Genomic DNA, 19,747 nt, shown 5'->3' on the forward strand with positions numbered 1-19,747 from the left:
CCTTTTGTTACATTCTCCTTTTACCTCACGCTCTCACTCACTCTCACACACCACACACAAAGACTTTATGCCTAACGTGGTCCCTGCAAATTCATTTTTGGTACCCTTCCCCAGATTTGTGCCTCGACACAATCCTGTCTCTGAGCTCTACGGACAATTCCTTCGACCCCATGACTGTGGGACCTTATAAAGACAGGTGTGTTTGTGTGTGTGTGCCTTTCCAAATCATGTCCAATCAATTTAATTCACCACAGGTGGACTCCAATAAAGTTGTAGAAACATCTCAAGGATGAATGGAAACAGGATGCACCTGAGCTCAATTTTGAGTCTCATAGCAAAGGGTCTCAATACTTGTGTAAATTTCAGTATTTTTATATTTTTAATACATTTGCAAACATTTCTAAAAACCTGTTTTCGCTTTGTCATTATGAGGTATTCTGTATAGATTGAGGGGGGAAACTATTTCATAAAATTTCTAATAAATCTGTAAACAAAATGTGGAAAAAGTTAAGGGGTCTGAATACTTTCCGAAGGCACTGTACCTTAAATAATATTTCCCCTAATGTTATTACTCTACCCCTTTCTCTAACCTCCTGTTGCTTCATTCCTTCCTCGCTTTCAACAGTTAAGCTAAAGAAATTATTTTTTTTGTCCTGATGTTCATCATTCTAATGACATGCTTGAATAATATAGGACTAGAGTTAGATGCAGATGGCTTTCACTTCCCTTCACAAAGATTGAATGGTTATGGGTCTGAATAAATAACTGCTATAGCCTACCACCATCACGTGTTCCCTCCTCTTTCAAACTACCCATCAGTTCTGTTGACTGTTGTATTTAACATTCAGCAAACAAGAGCTTACGTCCCTCTTCAAATAGTCTATTCGTATAAAAAAAAAATATATATATATATATATATATAAAATGTCCAGCAAGCTATTCTAGTCTAGCTTTTCCTGACTGGGACTCCAAGACCTAAGGAGCTTTTTTTTAACAGGAGGCCAGCAGAGCACAGGTGCGTGCGTATTGCAAAAGAGACAGTGGCTATAAGTTAGAAGCTTATTATGAATAACCCATCATTCATTAGCTAAATATAAGGCTAATACTGCATTAAATGTATTACCTGAAAGAGGTAGGCTAGGATGTCATGAACAGGATTATCTATTTTGAAGCAATTTGAATGGAATTGATGGAGTCTGCTCACGCATGCTCTGATTTTAAGCAACAATATTTTGAGTGATCGGCTTTTTAAAAACTCCAGCTGCAATAAAAAAAATCTTTACAATTCCAAAATATGCTTACTCCCGAAAGACAGATGGAGATGTGTAAATTAGACGTGCATTCGGACCTTATATTACTGTAGCAGTATGCTATGCTGCAGCAAATGTAAGCATACCTGTCACAAGTGAAAAAGTTACCACGATGAGATGATAGATCCATACCGAAATGGTCTGTCCACACCATGAGCGTTTATGATTGATCATGCAGAGAGAAGGCCGTAGAGAAGCCAGGTTTCGACATTGCATATTAACAGTTCACGTCATGCTGTTAAAATAAATCATTTATTATAATTTACCGGTTTCTCGCAGTTATTTAACCCAGGAAAAGGGAGTGGTTTTGTGTGGTTAATCTTGGTAACCGGGTTCCCGCCATTCAACCCTAACCAGCACCCACACCTTTTCACCTCTCCCTTGACCATCTCTCCCTTGACGCGCGTGCGCGCGCACACTCACACTCACACACACACACACACACACCATTCCTGTGCTCGTCCTTCATTCTCCCTGTTAAAGGTCCCTGTTACATCAGATCTGCTCGAGTTGGCGAAATGTGCTCACGCTCTATTCCCAGGAATTAATATTGTCCTCCTGGCTATGACACTGTCACACCGAGCTGCAGCTAGAGTTTGTGTGTGTGTGTGTGTGTGTGTGTGTGTGTGTGTGTGTGTGTGTGTGTGTGTGTGTGTGTGTGTGTGTGTGTGTGTGTGTGTGTGTGTGTGTGTGTGTGTGTGTGTGCGTGTGTGTGTGTGTGTGTTTCATTCAAGATGGACTGTAAATGAGCATGTCTTTTGGCTCTCTTTAATATTTAGTTACCACGCACCACAATGTGTTTATTGCCAGTTAATAAAAACAATCTTAGAATTTAGATTTGGGTGTAAATCTGAAGAGGAAAAATGCAGTTTTCAAACAGTCGTTAAGACAGTGTGTGTTTGGGTGTCATAACGATGCCATTACCCTTCTCCTCACTCTAAATCCTCTAAATATTTAAGTGTTGTTTTATGTGGAATGTCACTTGAATTTATCGATCCCCATTAAAACTGGTTAAATGCTCTCCCCTCCCAGCTGTGTGTGACTGACTGTGTGTTTTGCTCTCTCTGGACAGAGGGACTGAGCCGAGAGAGCATCTCCAGGGAGGCCTGAAACCTCTCCCCACAGACCTACCTACTGCTGCTGAAGACCACCCTCTCCCAACACCAATGACCTTCTACAGTGTACATCTCTTCAGTTTTTACATAAATACTACTCATGAAAGTTGACCTTTTTGCCATTTACCTCTGCAGGCTAATAAATAAAAATGTTGCCGCCTCTTTTTCAGGAACCGTTGACTGTTGCGCCTCAGACCTTGTAATGGAAAATCGTGGTAAGTTTAGCTTCTTGTTCATTGTGGTTTGTGTAGTAGTGCAACATAGACCTGGGCGTGTTTATGGGGCAGTTTGTTTTTGCTGCTACTTGGCGCACAGCAGACAGCTATGGCGCCCTCTGTAGGCTTGTGAGACAGGCTCCCTCCCTTTCTTGTTAGAACCAGTCTGTATGTTGAGCTTCAGTTCTGTCTGCCTGCTGAAGAGGCCTGGCCCAGTCTGTTTTCCAGGTTGACAGGTTCCGGGCTCATGCGGATTGGCCCAGCTCTATGTCTCTCCCGCTCTCTGGAAGCCAGCCAATTTTGGAGGCTTTATGTGGGGCAGTGAGAAAATGCCGTACAACTACAGACTCCATCTTTAGAAGCAGAGAGAGAGAAAGGGAAGAGGAAAAGGGTCATACCTAGTCAGTTGTAAAACTGAAATTTGTCTTCCGCATTTAACCCAAATGGAGGGTTGCCTTAATAGACATCCACTTCATCGGTGCCTGGGGAAGAGTGGGGTTAACTGCCTTACTCGGGGGCAGAATGACAGACTTTTTTACCTTGTCGGCTCTAGGATTCTTTAGCTGTGCTTGATTGAGCTTGCCTGGCTCAATGGAACCAATAGAATAGTCCCCAAAGTGACAGCTTTGCAAACCTCGCCCACCTGGCACTCCAGACAGGCTCAATCAAACGCTCAAAGTATTTGAAGGAAAACAACTATTTAAACCTAGGAGCATGTTCAGAATAGAACTTTCAGATACTGTAGGAATGTATTGTGTAGAACAGATATGATTGTCTGTCAGATCATGCCAGCTCAATTCACTCTATTCCTATCTGCGATCTCCAGAACGTTTTACATCACTGAATACACCCCACGTCCGTTAAATGATTGCACATGAAAACCACAATGTATTTCACATTCATACAATAGAAACACTTTTATGTATGAAGACAAAAATAACTGAATGTTTTTCAACATACCACTACCAATAAAGAAAATGGACAAAAATACATTGTCCATTTAAGATGGTGGCACCTCCGTAAAACCGTCTCTCTCTCAACCACACTCCAGACTAAGCGTGCGCGGCCAGTTTACCAGCTCGTGAGCACAATTTTACACAAAACCAATAACATGTAAAATGAACTCAGAAATCCCTAACAAATGGATTCTTAAGCTACTCAGTAATGTCTCTGTGACTTTTTACCTCAGCTAGCATCAAGCTAACATATACTCTCACTCATTGTAAATCACGTTCTTCTCTCATTCAGTTCGACACAAAACCAACACAAAACCTTTCCTAAAGTGATAATACCTTGACAAAGTTGTTAAATAGCATGTTATTACATGTTCTTTCAATATTAGAAAGTTTGGAAGTTCTGTTACATACCTGCAATAGTAGAAAGACCAGACACAAGTTTACATCTGCAAAGTTCAGGCGCTTTCTTTATTCTGAAGAATGGTGTGCGCTTGGCCAGAACTTGCTGTTTTTTCTACTACCACAGTGCAACACCGCCATCTATTGGCCTGATGGACTACTAACGCATGTAGAATGTACAAATTTAGATTAATTCAGACAAATAAATAAACAAATTGGTTTAAAGAAATTATAATAAAGGGGTGTCTGTTTTTAGTGACTTTGTTTTCAACCCATTACAGCAACAGTTCTGATGGACGTTCCTGCAGTCAGCATACCAATTGCACGCTCCCTCAAAATCTGTGGCATTGTGTTGTGTGACAAAACTGCACATTTTAGTGGCTTTTTATTGTCCCCAGCACAAGGTGCAACTGTGTAATGATCATGCTTTTTAATCAGCTTCTTGATATGTCACACCTGTCAGGTGGATGGATTATCTTGACAAAGGAGAAATGCTCACTAACAAGGATGTACACAAATTTGAGAGAAACAAGCTTTTTGTGCGTATGGAACATTTCTGGGATCTTTTCTTTCAGCTCATGAAACATGGGACCAACACTTTACATGTTGCATTTATATTTTTGTTCAGTATAGTATGAAGCTGTGGCTCAGAGTATTGTTTCTTCATATCCTATGTAATGCATTCTCATGCTAAAAAGTTAGCATTTAAAACAGTGGCCAGGTAAACATGGGTGTCATGACGTGCTGAAATGACATGGAATGAACCAGTACCGTCTCAATGAAGTAGATAGTTGTAGCTCTGTCATGAGTGCTGACTGGAAGTGAATGTGAAGAAGGCTTTTGTGAAGCGTACGTGGCCATTTTGAATGGCTAGCCATTGTGCATTCATTTTTCACATTTACATTTTAGTCATTTAGCAGATGCTCTTATCCAGTGCGACATACAGGAGCCATTAGGGTTGTGTCTTGCTCAAGGGCACGTCAACAGATTTTTCACCTAGTAAGCTCGGGGATTCAAACCAGCAACCTTTCTGCTCTTAACCGCTCGGCTACCTGCCACCCCATGACCTCCTCAGCAGTACTAGCGACATCTCTGCTGATGGAATGCTGTGTGGTCTCAGAGCAGACACTTCCTCCTCTCTCTATCTGAACTACATCTCCATTGATAGAGGGCACAGATAGAAATAGATCTCTCTCCCAAAGGACAAGCTAGTAGCTTTGTACCTGCTCTGGTTTTCCGACTTTAAGCAATTTCATTTCTATGTTGGAAGTGAGTTAGAGAAGGTACTACTTTCTATATTTTTTTTATTAGATTTTTCTCTCTCGGGTCCCACTGCCCATCCTTTCAGTTCTCTGCAAATACCCACACCTCTCAGCCCTACTGGCAGAGTTGCTGTTAGGAGCCCCGTGCTCATGCTGTACATCCATATGGTGGCTCCATAGAGACAGAATATGAATACATCAGTGGGTGTCATTATTTAACCTTTGACCTGGATCTGGCCACTGTCAGGTCACATGAGCAGTCAGAGCCCACCGCTGCTCAAGAAACTACTTTCATTACTGCTGGTTTTGGTTTATTAAGCCTCTGAGTGCCCCATTCAAAGTGGAAAGAGATCCTGTGAAGAACTGTGGTGGGCATATATGAAGGGCTAAAGCCCGAGAGGTTAGCCAGAGAATGTTGGTAAATTCTGCTGTGGTAAATCCAATCTTCTCACTCACTCTAACACACGCACACACTAAAATACAAACACATATTTATACACTACCAGTGCAGCTCAAAGGAATGATAGGCATCCATCTGTGAATGCTGACCGGAGGGAGAGTCAGTGAGAAAGGGAGAAGGTGGGGAGCACTTCAAGGGAGCAGGGAGGGTAGGTCTTACGGAGACCGAAAGAGGGAGGGAGAGTGGGCGGAGTAACCGAAAGAGGGGAAAGAAAGTTGCACAGAGTTGCTGGCGATGTAGACTAGTCAACTTGGTTGAACAAGCTGTGGACCAGGTGTGCTCCTCCTCTGCCCAGCACGGAGTGCCTATTTCTGAGTAGAAAGAGCAAAACAGGCCCCTCTGGGGCTGGATCATGGGACAGAGCCTTCCTCTGGAGACCCCAGCTCAGGACCAACACCAACACATCCACCGCAGCGGTGAGTTTCTAGCTTACTTACTCACATACACCTGCTCTATAATCAGTCTCACAAGTACACATTTATAAATAAACTCAAACACTTTCATTCACTTATAAAAAGATCCTCTGTGTTCAGTTTTTCTATTTTTTTTTTTTAACATCTTTGCTCCTGAAAAAATGGAGGGAGGGCAAAGGAGAGGCAGGGGCTGGAGATTCTGTAATCAACAATGTTGCACACTTTATTTATCTCTCTTTACCACAGGGAATGCTAAAAGTAACTGGGATCATGTGGATGAATACCAGCTGTGTGTGTGCGTGCACACACATTACTGAGTGCAGGATACCCTTCTGACGTGCTGTATGCAAAACAAAAAGATTAGCCGCACAAACACATGCCTCACTGTTTTCGGCAGTAAACTGTTGTAACGGCCGTCGTCAGAATTAGACCAAGGTGCAGCGGAGGATGTGTTCATCATTCGAGTTCTAATGAAAAAGAGAACACTACAAAAATAAACAAAAGACGACAGCAAAACAGTCCTGTCAGGATTAACTCTACACAACAGAAACACTAGACAGAAACAATTACCCACAAAACCCAAAAGAAAAACATGCTCCTTATGTGTGACTCCCAATCAGCAACAACGAACTTCAGCTGTGCCTGATTGGGAGCCACACACGGCCCAAAACAAAGAAATACAAAAACATAGAAAAAGGAACATAGAACGCCCACCCAATGTAACACCCTGGCCTAACTAAAATAAAGAACAAAAACCCCTCTCTATGGCCAGGGCGTTACAACTGTGAGATATTGAAACATTTTTCTGAGGGATTACTGGAAATAGGATTGTCTGTCTGAATGTGTAGGGTGTTATTATGTGCTTTTTTTGGAGCCATTCCATCCAGCTTTCCCTCAGTATTGTTGTGGTCTGTTATCCCATGGAGGTTAACCTCTCTGGGCTAGGTGGGACGAAATCGTCCCACCTACGCAACAGCCAGTGTAATCCCGTGGCGCGATATTCAAATACCTTAGAAATGCTATTACTTCAATTTCTCAAACATATGACTATTTTACACCATTTTAAAGACAAGACTCTCGTTAACCTGTTGGGGATAGGGGGCAGTATTTGCACGGCCGGATAAAAAACGTACCCGATTTAATCTGGTTACTACTCCTGCCCAGTAACTAGAATATGCATATAATTATTGGCTTTGGATAGAAAACACACTAAAGTTTCTAAAACTGTTTGAATGGTGTCTGTGAGTATAACAGAACTCATATGGCAGGCAAAAACCTGAGAAGATTCCTTACAGGAAGTGGCCTGTCTGACAAGTTCTTGTTCTTCTTGACTCTTTATTGAAAACTGAGGATCTTTGCTGTAAGGTGACACTTCCTACGGCTCCCATAGGCTCTCAGAACCCGGGAAAAAGCTGAATGATGTAATTCCAGCCCCTGGCTGAAAAACATTAGCGCCTTTGGTAAGTGGTCTATCAGAGGACAAGGCGCGTGCACGAGGGGGTCCCATGTTTTTATTTTCTCTCTTTGAACGTAAACACGCTTTCCCGGTCGGAATATTATCGCTTTTTTCTGCTGCTGAGGCCCTTTAAAACAACACTATCTGCTCTCCACCACATGCTCACCTGACTGCTCCTGCTATGAATCAATGAGTCATGGGGCTGAGGCTAAACCTGATCATAATTAGCTACAGTTTTTTATGCAAGATATGTGATAACTATGCTTCCATACTCAATGTTACAGCTTAGCTTATACAAAACGGCGCCATAGATCTAACCTGCTCTTGGCAATACTATCTTCGTGTCAGGTACAAGGTTATCTTCTAAATGTCCGTGTCCAGTTGCTGGTGGTTCTACAAAAAAAATTATTAAAACCATGTGTGTAGATCTTTGTTTTGGTCGCACTGTGTAACTTGCTGTCATCTACTACTAGAAACAACTAGTTCCTGCAAAGATGCTGGGAAATGCTAGATGTGCGTTGGCGAAGAACCTCCCAGGCGGTACAAAACATGGATTTAATAGCTTTCTGATTTTTTTTCTTCATATTTTTTGTAGAATCACCTGCAACTGGACACTCACATTTCTAAGAACATTTACCCTAATGACCATTACTCAGGCCTCTTTCTTTTTGTGGTGGGAGACTTGGTGTGAGATAATGATGTGTAGTTCGAAAAAGAAAACATTTGACAACTGTTTTTATTGACTCGAGTGATGATTCATTTTTCTAAGTGACTCATTCATTTTTTGTCGTTCTTTTGAACTGCTGGCCGCAATTAACTCTATTGCAGGATTAATTTGTGTTTCTCCGGCTCCTGAAATGTGCGCCGACCAACAACTGTCTGACTGTAAGGGCTGTCTTCAGGAATGGACCAAAATGCAGCGGAGTTAGTATTCATCTTTCAATTTAATTAGAAAGAACACTATAACAAACAAAACAAGGAAACTGACAGCCAACAGTCCTGTCAGGTGCAAACACACTAAACAAGAAACAATTACCCACCAAAACCCAAAGGAAAAACATGCTCCTTATGTGTGACTCCCAATCAACCACAACCCTCTACAGCTGTGCTTGATTGGAAGTCACACGGCCAAAATCAATGAAACAATAAAAAACACACACTCCCTTCTGCCACGTCCTGACCCAACTACACCCTCTACTGGTCAGGACGTGACAGTACCCCCCCCTCAAGGTGCAGACCCCGGGATGCACCTAAAAGAAAAACACACAAGAAAATCCCCAACAATAAGGGAGGGAAGGGAGGGTGGCTGCCGTCACCGACGGCACTGTGCTACACCCTCCCTCCCCAACCCACCTATCCTGGAGGTGGCTCAGGTGCAGGACGTGGACCTCGCTCCACCTTCGGCGTCGCCCACTTTGGTGGCGCCGATAGCTGCGCCGGGCAACTCGGGCTGACCCTGGCAGACAGACCACTCGGGCTGGGCCAAAATCGTCCCACCTACGCAACAGCCAGTGTAATCCCGTGGCGCGATATTCAAATACCTTAGAAATGCTATTCGGCACTCCGGCAGTTCAGGGCAGTCTGGCCACTCCGGCAGTTCAGGGCAGTCTGGCCACTCCGGCAGTTCAGGGCAGTCTGGCCACTCCGGCAGTTCAGGGCAGTCTGGCCACTCCGGCAGTTCAGGGCAGTCTGGCCACTCCGGCAGTTCAGGGCAGTCTGGCCACTCCGGCAGTTCAGGGCAGTCTGGCCACTCCGGCAGTTCAGGGCAGTCTGGCCACTCCGGCAGTTCAGGGCAGTCTGGCCACTCCGGCAGTTCAGGGCAGTCTGGCCACTCCGGCAGTTCAGGGCAGTCTGGCCACTCCGGCAGTTCAGGGCAGTCTGGCCACTCCGGCAGTTCAGGGCAGTCTGGCCACTCCGGCAGTTCCGGGCAGTCTGGCCACTCCGGCAGTTCCGGGCAGTCTGGCCACTCCGGCAGTTCCGGGCAGTCTGGCCACTCCGGCAGTTCCGGCTCAGGATTCACCAGGCTGGGGAGACATAACGGAGCCCTGGCTCTGGGCGCAGGCCCTGGACTCACCAGTCTGGGAAGACCCGCTGGAGGCCTGGTTTGAGGAGGTGGCACAGGAGAGACCAGGGTGGAGACACCCACTGGAGGACTGGTCTGCGGAGGAGACACGGGCTTGACCAGGATAGGGAGACCCACTGGAGGACTGGTCTGTGGAGGAGACACGGGCTTGACCAGGATAGGAAGACATGCAGGAGGCTTGGTTCTGGGCGTAGGCACAGGACGTGCAGGGCTGGGAAGACATACAGGAGGCCTGTTTCTGGGCACAGGCACAGTCTTTACCAGACAACCAGCACACACCTCAGGACGAGTATGGAGAGCTGCCTCAGGTGACATCATTCCCACGACACGCTCATTAGGGCGAATGCCGTACTTAATGCACCATACTAGCAGCTCTCTCATCTCTCTCTCTCCTAATTTACCCATTAATCCCGTCACTGTCTCTGTCTCATATCCCTCGCTCACCTCCAATGTCATCCCGACTGGCTCTGGTTCCGACCTCAGCTCCACCGACTGTCCCGTGTGCCCCCCCAATTTTTTTTTATTGGGGCTGCCTCTCGCGCTCGTTGCGCTCTCTCTCCTCGTAATAGCGCCTCTCCGCTCTCGCCGCTTCAATCTCCCACTGCGGGAGGCGATATTCCCCAGCCTGAGTCCATGGTCCCTCTCCGTCCAGGATCTGTTCCCAAGTCCATTGGTCCATAACGCTATACTCCTGCTGCTCCTTCCTCTTCCGCCGCTTGGTCCGGGTTTGGTGGGTAATTCTGTAAGGGCTGTCTTCAGGAATGGACCAAAATGCAGCGGAGTTAGTATTCATCTTTCAATTTAATTAGAAAGAACACTATAACAAACAAAACAAGGAAACTGACAGCCAACAGTCCTGTCAGGTGCAAACACACTAAACAAGAAACAATTACCCACCAAAACCCAAAGGAAAAACATGCTCCTTATGTGTGACTCCCAATCAACCACAACCCTCTACAGCTGTGCTTGATTGGAAGTCACACGGCCAAAATCAATGAAACAATAAAAAACACACACTCCCTTCTGCCACGTCCTGACCCAACTACACCCTCTACTGGTCAGGACGTGACACTGACATATATGCACGCTGGAAAATATATCATGCTGCAGGCAGCATAGAGAAGAAAAATACATGTTTAGAACTGATAATTGATCGCATGGTGCAATTAATGCAATTCATTGATTATTGAATGTTATGATGGACACGGTTTTGTAGAACCGAAACACACACAGCCTCTGCTCAACAAACTCAAACTTGAGAACGAATCATTTGGGGTGCTGCAGTTAGCGAACAATATTGTGCTCATCACCCTGACGGCAGTCAAGCAATGCATTCCGCCAAGAGCCGTTCACAATCTAGTCCGGTTGCGGCCACAACAAGACCTCGTTTCAAGTGTATCAATAAATAATATTGTTTGTATTCCTAGAAATCTGGGCATTACTGACTCAAAATAGTCAAGATTCGTTCTTTTGACTAAACGAGTCAAAGATCATAGTCAGTAAAAATAGCTCAACTTCCCATCACTAGTCTGAGGTGTGGAAGATGTTTTGACACCAGGTGTGGCTATTAGGTCATCCCAGTCTGGCGGTTTCCACTAGATAGTAAAGCCACAAAGTCGAAATTGGCTATATCGTAAAAATGGGAAATCACATTTTAAGTAGATAAATTGTAGAAATAGGTGGAACTTATGACTTTGTGGCTGTGGTAACTGTGACAGGCTTTGGTTTTCGAGGTTGGTTCTATTTAGTTGTGGATGTGCACTGATTGGAATTATCCTAGTTGTTCAGGATGTGTTGCACCTGTCGCCTCGTTAGTCAGTCGTTAGTTTCAGGTGATATTTAAGAGCTACAGAGCCAATGCTTCAGTGGGCATCTCTTATGTGAAACAAAGCCTTTTATCATGTCTCACCTGTTTGGTTTGTGCCACATTTATTTGTACTCCCTTACCTAAGTTGGTGTGCGTTGTTTTTTCCTTTAGTTTGTCTGCTATCAGGCAAATCTAGTGAGTGTTTGTTTGGCCAGCACCCAGTCAGTAGGCACCCCCTTGGATGCCTTTTAAAACCCCACCTGTTTCGTTCTGGTTGTCAGAGGCTCATTTGTTAGTTCCCTATTTCTGTTGAGCAGCAATTGAATTTTTTTCTTATTTGGGAATGTAACATAACTAGTGATGACCAAGTCTGACCCTGTTTCCTTATTGGCAAGCTTTAGATGGGCTGGCTTCCCGATTGGACAGCACTGTCTAGCCTGGTATCCTGGCTGTCACTGTATCATTCACTTTGAACTTGTCTTCCAGACCTCTCTAAGGTCTTTTGTTTTTACATAAAATCATTGTACACAACACTTAAGGATTCTTCAAGAGGTCTGGGTGATTGATGATTTTTAGAAGGGAGTGATGATAATGGAGGGTTTATGATATTGTTATACAACGGGTGGGTTTAATCCTTAATACTGATTGGTAAAAACCGCATTCCAGCCGGTGTCTATTCCACAAATTACCACCGGCTAAATCTATGACGTTAAAATGCCTATTTACTCTGTTCCATCTGACTGCGCAATCCACTGTCAGCCCAGCCAAGTTATAAACTTGATCTCCATTATAAAAAGCATCTAGACATTATCTCACTTTTCTTTTACACTAAAATTTAGTTTTCAACAGCAGAGATTTGTATAAACCTTACAGAACAAAAAGACTGAACAACTGGATCGCGTCTCTAGCAACCGAACCGATAGAACGAACAACCAGCCAGCTTGGGTAGCAACCCTAGATTTGTGTCGGGACTATATCTTGTGGAAGGATGAAATGGTATGAATAAATTCATCAAAATAATGTTTTTAATGAAAATATGTCAATCATTATTTGAATATGTTGGTAACCCGTTGTATAAAAGTTATAATGCCCTTGAAGCCGGTGTTTTGAAGGGTATATTGGCACAATTTGCTAACACCCCTGCCAATATACCTGCCTTCTCTGGCATTATCACTTAATATTATGTCCTGTGTGCTTTATAGCCTACAGTACAGGCTATCAGTTGAAACAGGCTCTCTGTTTCCATGTCCAGTACAGTAAGATGTGTGAGGGGTGGAGGTTGACTTTGTTCTCTGTCACAGTTAGGATCAGGGTGGAGTGCCGTTTCCTCCGTTGTTTCCTAGACCCCCTCCCCCCTTTCCTCTGTCCGAGTCACACAGCTGCAGACAGCCTACACACACCGGACCTCCACTCACTCTTCAGGCATGCTTTTGACAAGAAAATGGGTATAGGAAGGATCCATTTGGTCACCTTTCGAATCTCCGGGATAAGATCAACTGTATTTCTTGCTACCAGGTGAATGGAGTGAATGTGCTGCTGTGTGTTTCTGGTAGTATCAGTCAGTCAACCCACTGTGGATCTGGAGTGTGTCGGCCCAGCACAGCCTGCATTTATCCTGCTTGAGTGGATTTTAACTAACCTGCCTGCCTGCCTGTCGTGCTCTCCTTGTCAGAGGCAAACCATTTTGCCAGAGCCTGCTGTGCCTGTGTGTAGGACAACCAGGGGAGTGTATATGTTACAGACAACTGTGTTTAGCAACTCATTCTTTGGACATCATGAACTGAATCCACTGGTTTTTGTAACTTCCCGAGGAGATGGATGTACATGGTTTGGACCTGACCTCTGGACTTTGATGTTTTGTCCTTATGTGGCTTAGCAGCCTTCTGTGGGTCTCTGCACTGTCACAGCCGACCCCCGCCCCTCCCTACCTAGGGTGTTGGGATTGACTAGGGACAAGTGTTTGAGTTTTTAAACACAACCTTCTGCTTCCTCATGGCATGCTGCCTCAAGTCCCACCACCATGGAAGCTGGACCCTGACCTCTCACCCAGGTGACTAGCTCTGTAATATAACCTCCATGACCCTGCTTTGGAGCCCATTTCCACCTTTTGACATGTTTCCTCTACCTCCACTTCTGGTGTTTTCAAGGAAGGTATTGTATAGTATTATTACATCTGCCCATCAGCAGCTGGCAAATATTATAGCATTTTTTAAGTGTGCGTTGTTGTGTGAAACGAATTGCTGGGGCAGTGTTATTGTCAGGACATCCTGTGTTTGTGGGACTGGTTAGTTGTTTTGCCCCAGCCCTTCTACACGGTAAATATTATGTCTGCTGAATTACTACCTCAACCTTAGAGGAACCTGGCTCACAGAGATGTTCTGTGACAGGCCTTGTGAAGCTCAGCACCTTGTCAGTCAGCCTGTCAATCACCTGAGCTGTTACCACAGCAGCTGGATGTCTGTACGACACTCAGGCCAAAGAGAGAGTCCTACCTCCAAATTATTTTTAAAGGTGTATGACTCCACATTGTTAGTGAAAAAGCATAAAGAGTGCAATGTGTGTCTGTGTGCTTCCACGTAGCCTGTTGGTGTTGAAAGGCTTATAACAATATTCTCCCAGTAGGGAGGAATGTGAGACTCTTGACTGTGGGACGCTATGGACGGAGGCTAGTGCAAGAGGGACTCTCCCATCCCATAACTGTTGGTTACTTAGTTATGAATGTGTGGAGGAGTATATGCGCTTTCACCATCACCCTGCCAAAGCACACACAGTCCCAGAGCTCTGAGCTAATGTTAATAACCTTTCTAATGAGCCTGGCCCTCCCACGTTCTTTAATCACGGTGCATATGAGTGTCAGGCTAGCATAGCTAGGCTAATTTTCTTCTGCACTTTACTCTGTGTGCATATGGGTGTCAGTCTAGCTCAGATAGGCTATATGTTCTAATACTACACTTTACTTAAATTGCATGGGCCAGGCTAAACAGCAGCTGGTGCACAAGGTTTTGCTCGCCTGAGTTAGAGCACAGCTAGGCTACTAAAAATGTCTGGGCAAGGGTTACCTCTGCTCTCTGTGCTGTAGATGTTGTAGATACCCAGTTGTGGTTGTCATATTTCAACAGTGTTTCTTGACTCTCTATTCTTGTCTCTCTGACTCCATTGCTCCAGTTGATGAAGTTGACCACCTGCACACCACGACGGAGGGAGATGGGGACAGCACCCCTCTCCCATTCAAGGGCAAGGGCAAGTTCTCTACCCTTGGCAAGATCTTCAAACCATGGAAGTGGAGGAAGAAGAAAAGCAGCGAGAAGTTTACGGAAACTTCAGAAGGTTTGTGTTATGGTTTCATTGTGTTTGTTTGTTTGTTTTTATGTGTTGCATTCAACCTTTATCACCTTTCAGTGTGTTTTCCTGTCTCTTGGTGATATGGCCAATTTTCCAGTGTGTCCAGTTCAGTCTGCTTAAACAAGACGATTGTTATAGTGGTTAGAATAATATCATTTTAATTTGAAGATCTGTAAACTTACATCTTTGACTTCTGGAACGTGGTTTTATATGCTATCTGGAAGAAATCTGAAGAAAACCTCAGTGCATTAACGCACTGGCTTAAATTCTGTGTGTTGACGGCAGTTCTGGAGAGAAAGATGTCGATGAGGCGACCGAGGCAGGAGCTTATAGAACAGGGAGTGCTGAAGGAGCTCCCGGAGAATGGTAAGAGTGCTGCCACTGGTGATGTCACTCACTCACCTGATCCCCCACATGACTCAATCAGCCAGTTCCAGTTGGCTCCCTACTCCTTCCACTTGCCCCTAAACTTTGAATGTTTGGCGAAAAATTGCACCGGAGGGCGAAAGATGGCGCCGAAGGGTAGGGCTGCCGTCTTATCGGCTCTTAACCAACCATGCGATTTTGTTTGCTTTTTCGCGTTGTTCGTAACGTTTTTGTACATAATGTTGCTGCTACAGTCTCTTATGACCGAAATGAGCTTCTGGACATCAGAACTGGGAATACTCACCTCAAATTAGAGGAGTCGGACGCAATGGATATACTACGGACACCCGACCATGCCCACATCCCCGTGATTCGCTGGAAAAGTAAACGTAGGTTTCACGGAAAGAGATCTGGATGCCTTGTGAGGATCAGGCGACGAGTGGCTAATCTGCCCTTGCCTTTCGTTCTGCTAGCTAACGTTCAATCGCTGGAAAATAAATGTGAGGAACTGAAAGCACGTATATCCTACCAACGGGACATTTAAAAACTGTAATATCTTATGTTTCACCGAGTCGTGGCTGAACGACGACATTAAGACCATACAGCTGGCGGGTTATACACTATCGGCAGAACAGAACAGCAGCCTCTGGTAAAACACGGGGCGTGGGCCTATGCATATTTGTAAATAATAGCTGGTGCACAATATCTAAGGAAGTCTCAGGGTTTTGCTCGCCTGTATCTCATGATAAGCTGTAGACCACACTATCTACCTAGAGAGTTTTCATCTGTATTTTTCGTAGCTGTCTACATACCACCACAGACTGAGGCTGGCACTAAAACTGCGCTCAATGAGCTGTATTCTGCCATAAGCTAATAGGAAAACGCTCATCCAGAGGCTGCACTCCTAGTGGCCCGGGACTTAGATCAGTTTTACCTAATTTCTATCAGCATGTTAAATGTGCAACCAGAGGGGAAATCCTAGACCACCTCTACACCACACACAGAGAAGCATACAAAGCTCGCCCTCCATTTGGCAAATAAGACCATAAGTCTATCCTCCTGATTCCTGCTTACAAGCAAAAATTAAAGCAGGAAGCACCAGTGACTGGGTCAATAAAAAAGTGAACAGATGAAGCAGATGCTAAACTACAGGAATGTTGCTAGCACAGACTGGAATATGTTCCGGGATTCTTCATATGGCATTGAGGAGTACACCACATCAGTCACTGGCTTTATCAATAAGTGCATCGAGGACGTCGTCCCCACAATTACTGTACGTACATACCCCAACCAGAAACCATTGATTACAGGCAACATTCGCACTGAGCTAAAGAGTAGAGCTGCCGCTTTCAAGGAGCGGGACTCTAACCCGGAAGCTTATAAGAAATCCCGCTACGCTCTCCGACGAACCATCAAACAGGCAAATCGTCAATACAGGACTAAGATCAAATCGTACTACACCGGATCCGACGCTCGTCGGATGTGGCAGGGCTTGCAAACTATTACAGACAACAAAGGGAAGCACAGCCGAGAGATGCCCAGTGACACGAGCCTACCAGACGAGCTAAATAACTTCTATGCTCGCTACGAGGCAAGTAACACTGAAACATGCATGAGAGCATCAGCTGTTCCGGATGACGTGTGATCATGCTCTCCGCAGCCGATGTGAGTAAGACCTTTAAACAGGTCAACATTCACAAGGCCGCTGGGCCAGACGGATTACCAGGACGTGTACTCCGAGCATGCGCTGACCAACTGGCAAGTGTCTTTACTGACTTTTTCAACCTCTCCCTGTCCAAGTCTGTAATACCAACATGTTTCAAGCAGACCACTGTAGTCCCTGTGTCCAAGAACACTAAGGTAACCTGCCTAAATGACTACCAACCCGTAGCACTCACGTCTGTAGCCATGAAATGCTTTGAAAGGCTGGTCATGGCTCACATCAACACCATTATTCCAGAAACCCTAGACCCACTCCAATTTGCATACCGCACCAACAGATCCACAGATTATGCAATCTCTATTGCACTCCTTTCCCACCTGGACAAATGGAACACCTATGTGAGAATGTTATTATCTATTCATTGCCACTTTAATAACTCTATCTTCATGTACATAATAATCTCGACACCGGTATCCCCCGCACAATGACACATTGATTCTGTACCGGTACCCCCTGTATATAGCCCCGCTATTGTTATTTACTGCTGCTCTTTAATTATTTTTTATTCTTATCATTTACTTTTTTAGGGATTTTCTTAAAACTGCATTGTTGGTTAAGGGCTTGTAAGGTCTACACCTGTTGTATTTGGCGCATGTGACAAATACAATTTTATTTGATATATGTAAAGTGTAAGCAACATGGTGGACGCTCCACCACTACCCTACATATACCTATCCAGACCCTTCAGATCTGCAAACATTTAAGGGTTAGGGCAGCCAAGGGGGAGGGAGCAAATTGGAAATGGCTTTATCTTTATCAGACGAAAGTCCAGGGCTATCACACCTACACAGACAGCATAGTCGATGACAGTAACAGCTTCAAATTCAGCTCACTCAATGGCAGTTGAAGAAAGGCAAATTCACTCTCATGCTCCCTTTTAAACAGTATAACTGTATATTTTGGGAAGAAAATGACATGGCGTTTTCCTTGAGCTGGGGAAAGTGGAACGAATTGCACCCTGCAGCGAAATAGCTTTTAAAGTCAGTGTGTTCTGTGCTCTTACTCTGCCGGCATCGGTGTTGCAGAGGCCCGTTTATTAAACATATTTCACTCCATGGGCAGAGCTCTGTTCCAAAGAGGTTGGCAGTTAGGACACCTTTCTCAAACCTTACATTCTGAAGAGGGCTGCGAAATCATGTCCAGATGCACAGAGGGAACAAATCCAAAAGCCCATCCTTTGTCCTATTTCAACAAGCCAATTAAATTTGACCATTTATACTCAAATATGCAGAACATTTTGAGTAGAGATGATGGCTTTGTTAGATTTCTGGCTAACCCCTCCCTCACACTTGGTTGGTGACTCAAAGTAGTGTAGTTTATAGATCTTCTGATGTGTGAGTGATGATTGTCTCTGTATGGAAAGTCTCACTGCTTGTATCCATTTTTGTGACAGAAGGGGACGATCCTCACAGCCCCAAACAGCCCTACGTGAAGAATGGCCACACCCTGCCTGTGGGTGGAGGTGGTGGAGGGGGCAGAGGGCAGGAGAACCAGACAAGACCCCCCTCAGACTCTGGGATGAACCCCTCAGACTTTAAGATTAACCCAGCCTGGCTGCCCCAGCCAGAGGACCGCAGGGTCCGCTTCCCCCCAGAGGTAGACCGCCATGGGGACCAGGGTGGCCCCAGAGGCTCCGGACATCAGGAGGAGGGCCGGCGAGGAGGTGGAGGAGGACGGTCCCAGGGGGAGGGGAAGTCTAACATTGCCTGGCAGGGCCAGGTGCAGGGGATCGGACAGGAGGAGTGTAGACGTGGGGGCAGACTACACCCTTCTGACGGAGACAAGCGGCCGGGCCTGCAGAAGGCGCCATCAGAGGACGGAAGGAGGAGTCGCCCCTCTGAGACAGCATGGAAGCCCGCCCTCCCCCGGCACGCGTCCGCAGAGGAGGGAAGGGCCCATAGAGGTGAGCTATTAACACCGACACATTCTTTTACTTTTAGATTTGTATGTATTATTGTGAATTGTTAGATATTACTGCACTGTTGGAGCTAGAAACACAAGCATTTCGCTACACACGCAATAACATCTGCTAAATATGTGTATGCAACCAATCAAATTTGATTTGACACACACCTTAGTCTGTGGAGTAGGGTGAAGCTGTCCCTAGACACTGATCTAAGGTTTGTGTTTTTCCCCCTAATGGAAGATTTGAAAAGGATCAGATGATCCTAGATCTTTGCATAAAGGCAACTTCTACCTGGAGCCTGGTTTTCTGACTGCCCCCCCCCCCCTTCCAGTCAGTCTTCTTCTTCTTCAGTCCTCTGGTTTGGGCCCAGATATAGACAGGAGTCTCGGAGCCTCTTTGCTCCCCTGAGTCCTGCTCCAGCTATGCGTCTTATTCAGGAACAGAAGGGAATAGAGGGAATAGCTCATCCTCTCCTCCTTTCGTAATTAATGCGGCACTATCGTTTTAGCCATTCCTGCCCTTAACCTCTATGGGCTAGGTGGGACGCGTCCCACCTACTCAACAGCCAGTGTAATCCTGTGGCGCGTTATTCAAATACCTTAGAAATGCAAAACCTTCAATTTTTCAGAAATATTACTATTTTACACCATTTTAAAGATAAGACTCTCGTTAATCTAACCACACTGTCCGATTTCAAAAAGGCTTTACAACGAAAGCAAAACATTAGATTATGTCAGCAGAGTACCCAGCCAGAAATAATCAGACACCCATTTTTCAAGCTAGCATATAATGTCACATAAACCCAAACTACAGCTAAATGTAGCACTAACCTTTGATGATCTTCATCAGATGACAACCCTAGGACATTATGTTATACAATACATGCATGTTTTGTTCAATCAAGTTCATATTTATATCAAAAACCAGCTTTTTA

The 19,747-nt window shown here is 45.0% G+C and overlaps 1 protein-coding gene across 6 annotated transcripts in view; it reads left to right on the plus strand.

Annotated features, from left to right (window-relative positions):
- The window catches only part of LOC106605010 (phosphatase and actin regulator 4B), a 75,962-nt gene that overhangs the window by 37,504 nt on the left and 18,711 nt on the right, over positions 1-19,747 (plus strand). For 3 of the 6 annotated variants that reach the window (XM_082975238.1, XM_082975239.1, XM_082975240.1), the window contains 5 exons: positions 2,383-2,491; positions 2,596-2,640; positions 14,642-14,803; positions 15,104-15,184; positions 18,301-18,810. In XM_082975238.1, coding sequence (XP_082831364.1) covers positions 2,628-2,640; positions 14,642-14,803; positions 15,104-15,184; positions 18,301-18,810 — 766 coding nt within the window. In that variant the 5' untranslated portion in view covers positions 2,383-2,491; positions 2,596-2,627. Of the gene's footprint in view, positions 1-2,382; positions 2,492-2,595; positions 2,641-9,971; positions 13,527-14,641; positions 14,804-15,103; positions 15,185-18,300; positions 18,811-19,747 lie in introns of those variants that run through there. The other 3 variants (XM_082975237.1, XM_082975242.1, XM_082975241.1) reach the window with 3 other exon arrangements.

Source organism: Salmo salar, chromosome 05, assembly GCF_965601325.2.
Source record: "Salmo salar chromosome 05, fSalSal1, whole genome shotgun sequence".
Classification (NCBI taxonomy): Eukaryota; Metazoa; Chordata; class Actinopteri; order Salmoniformes; family Salmonidae; genus Salmo; species Salmo salar.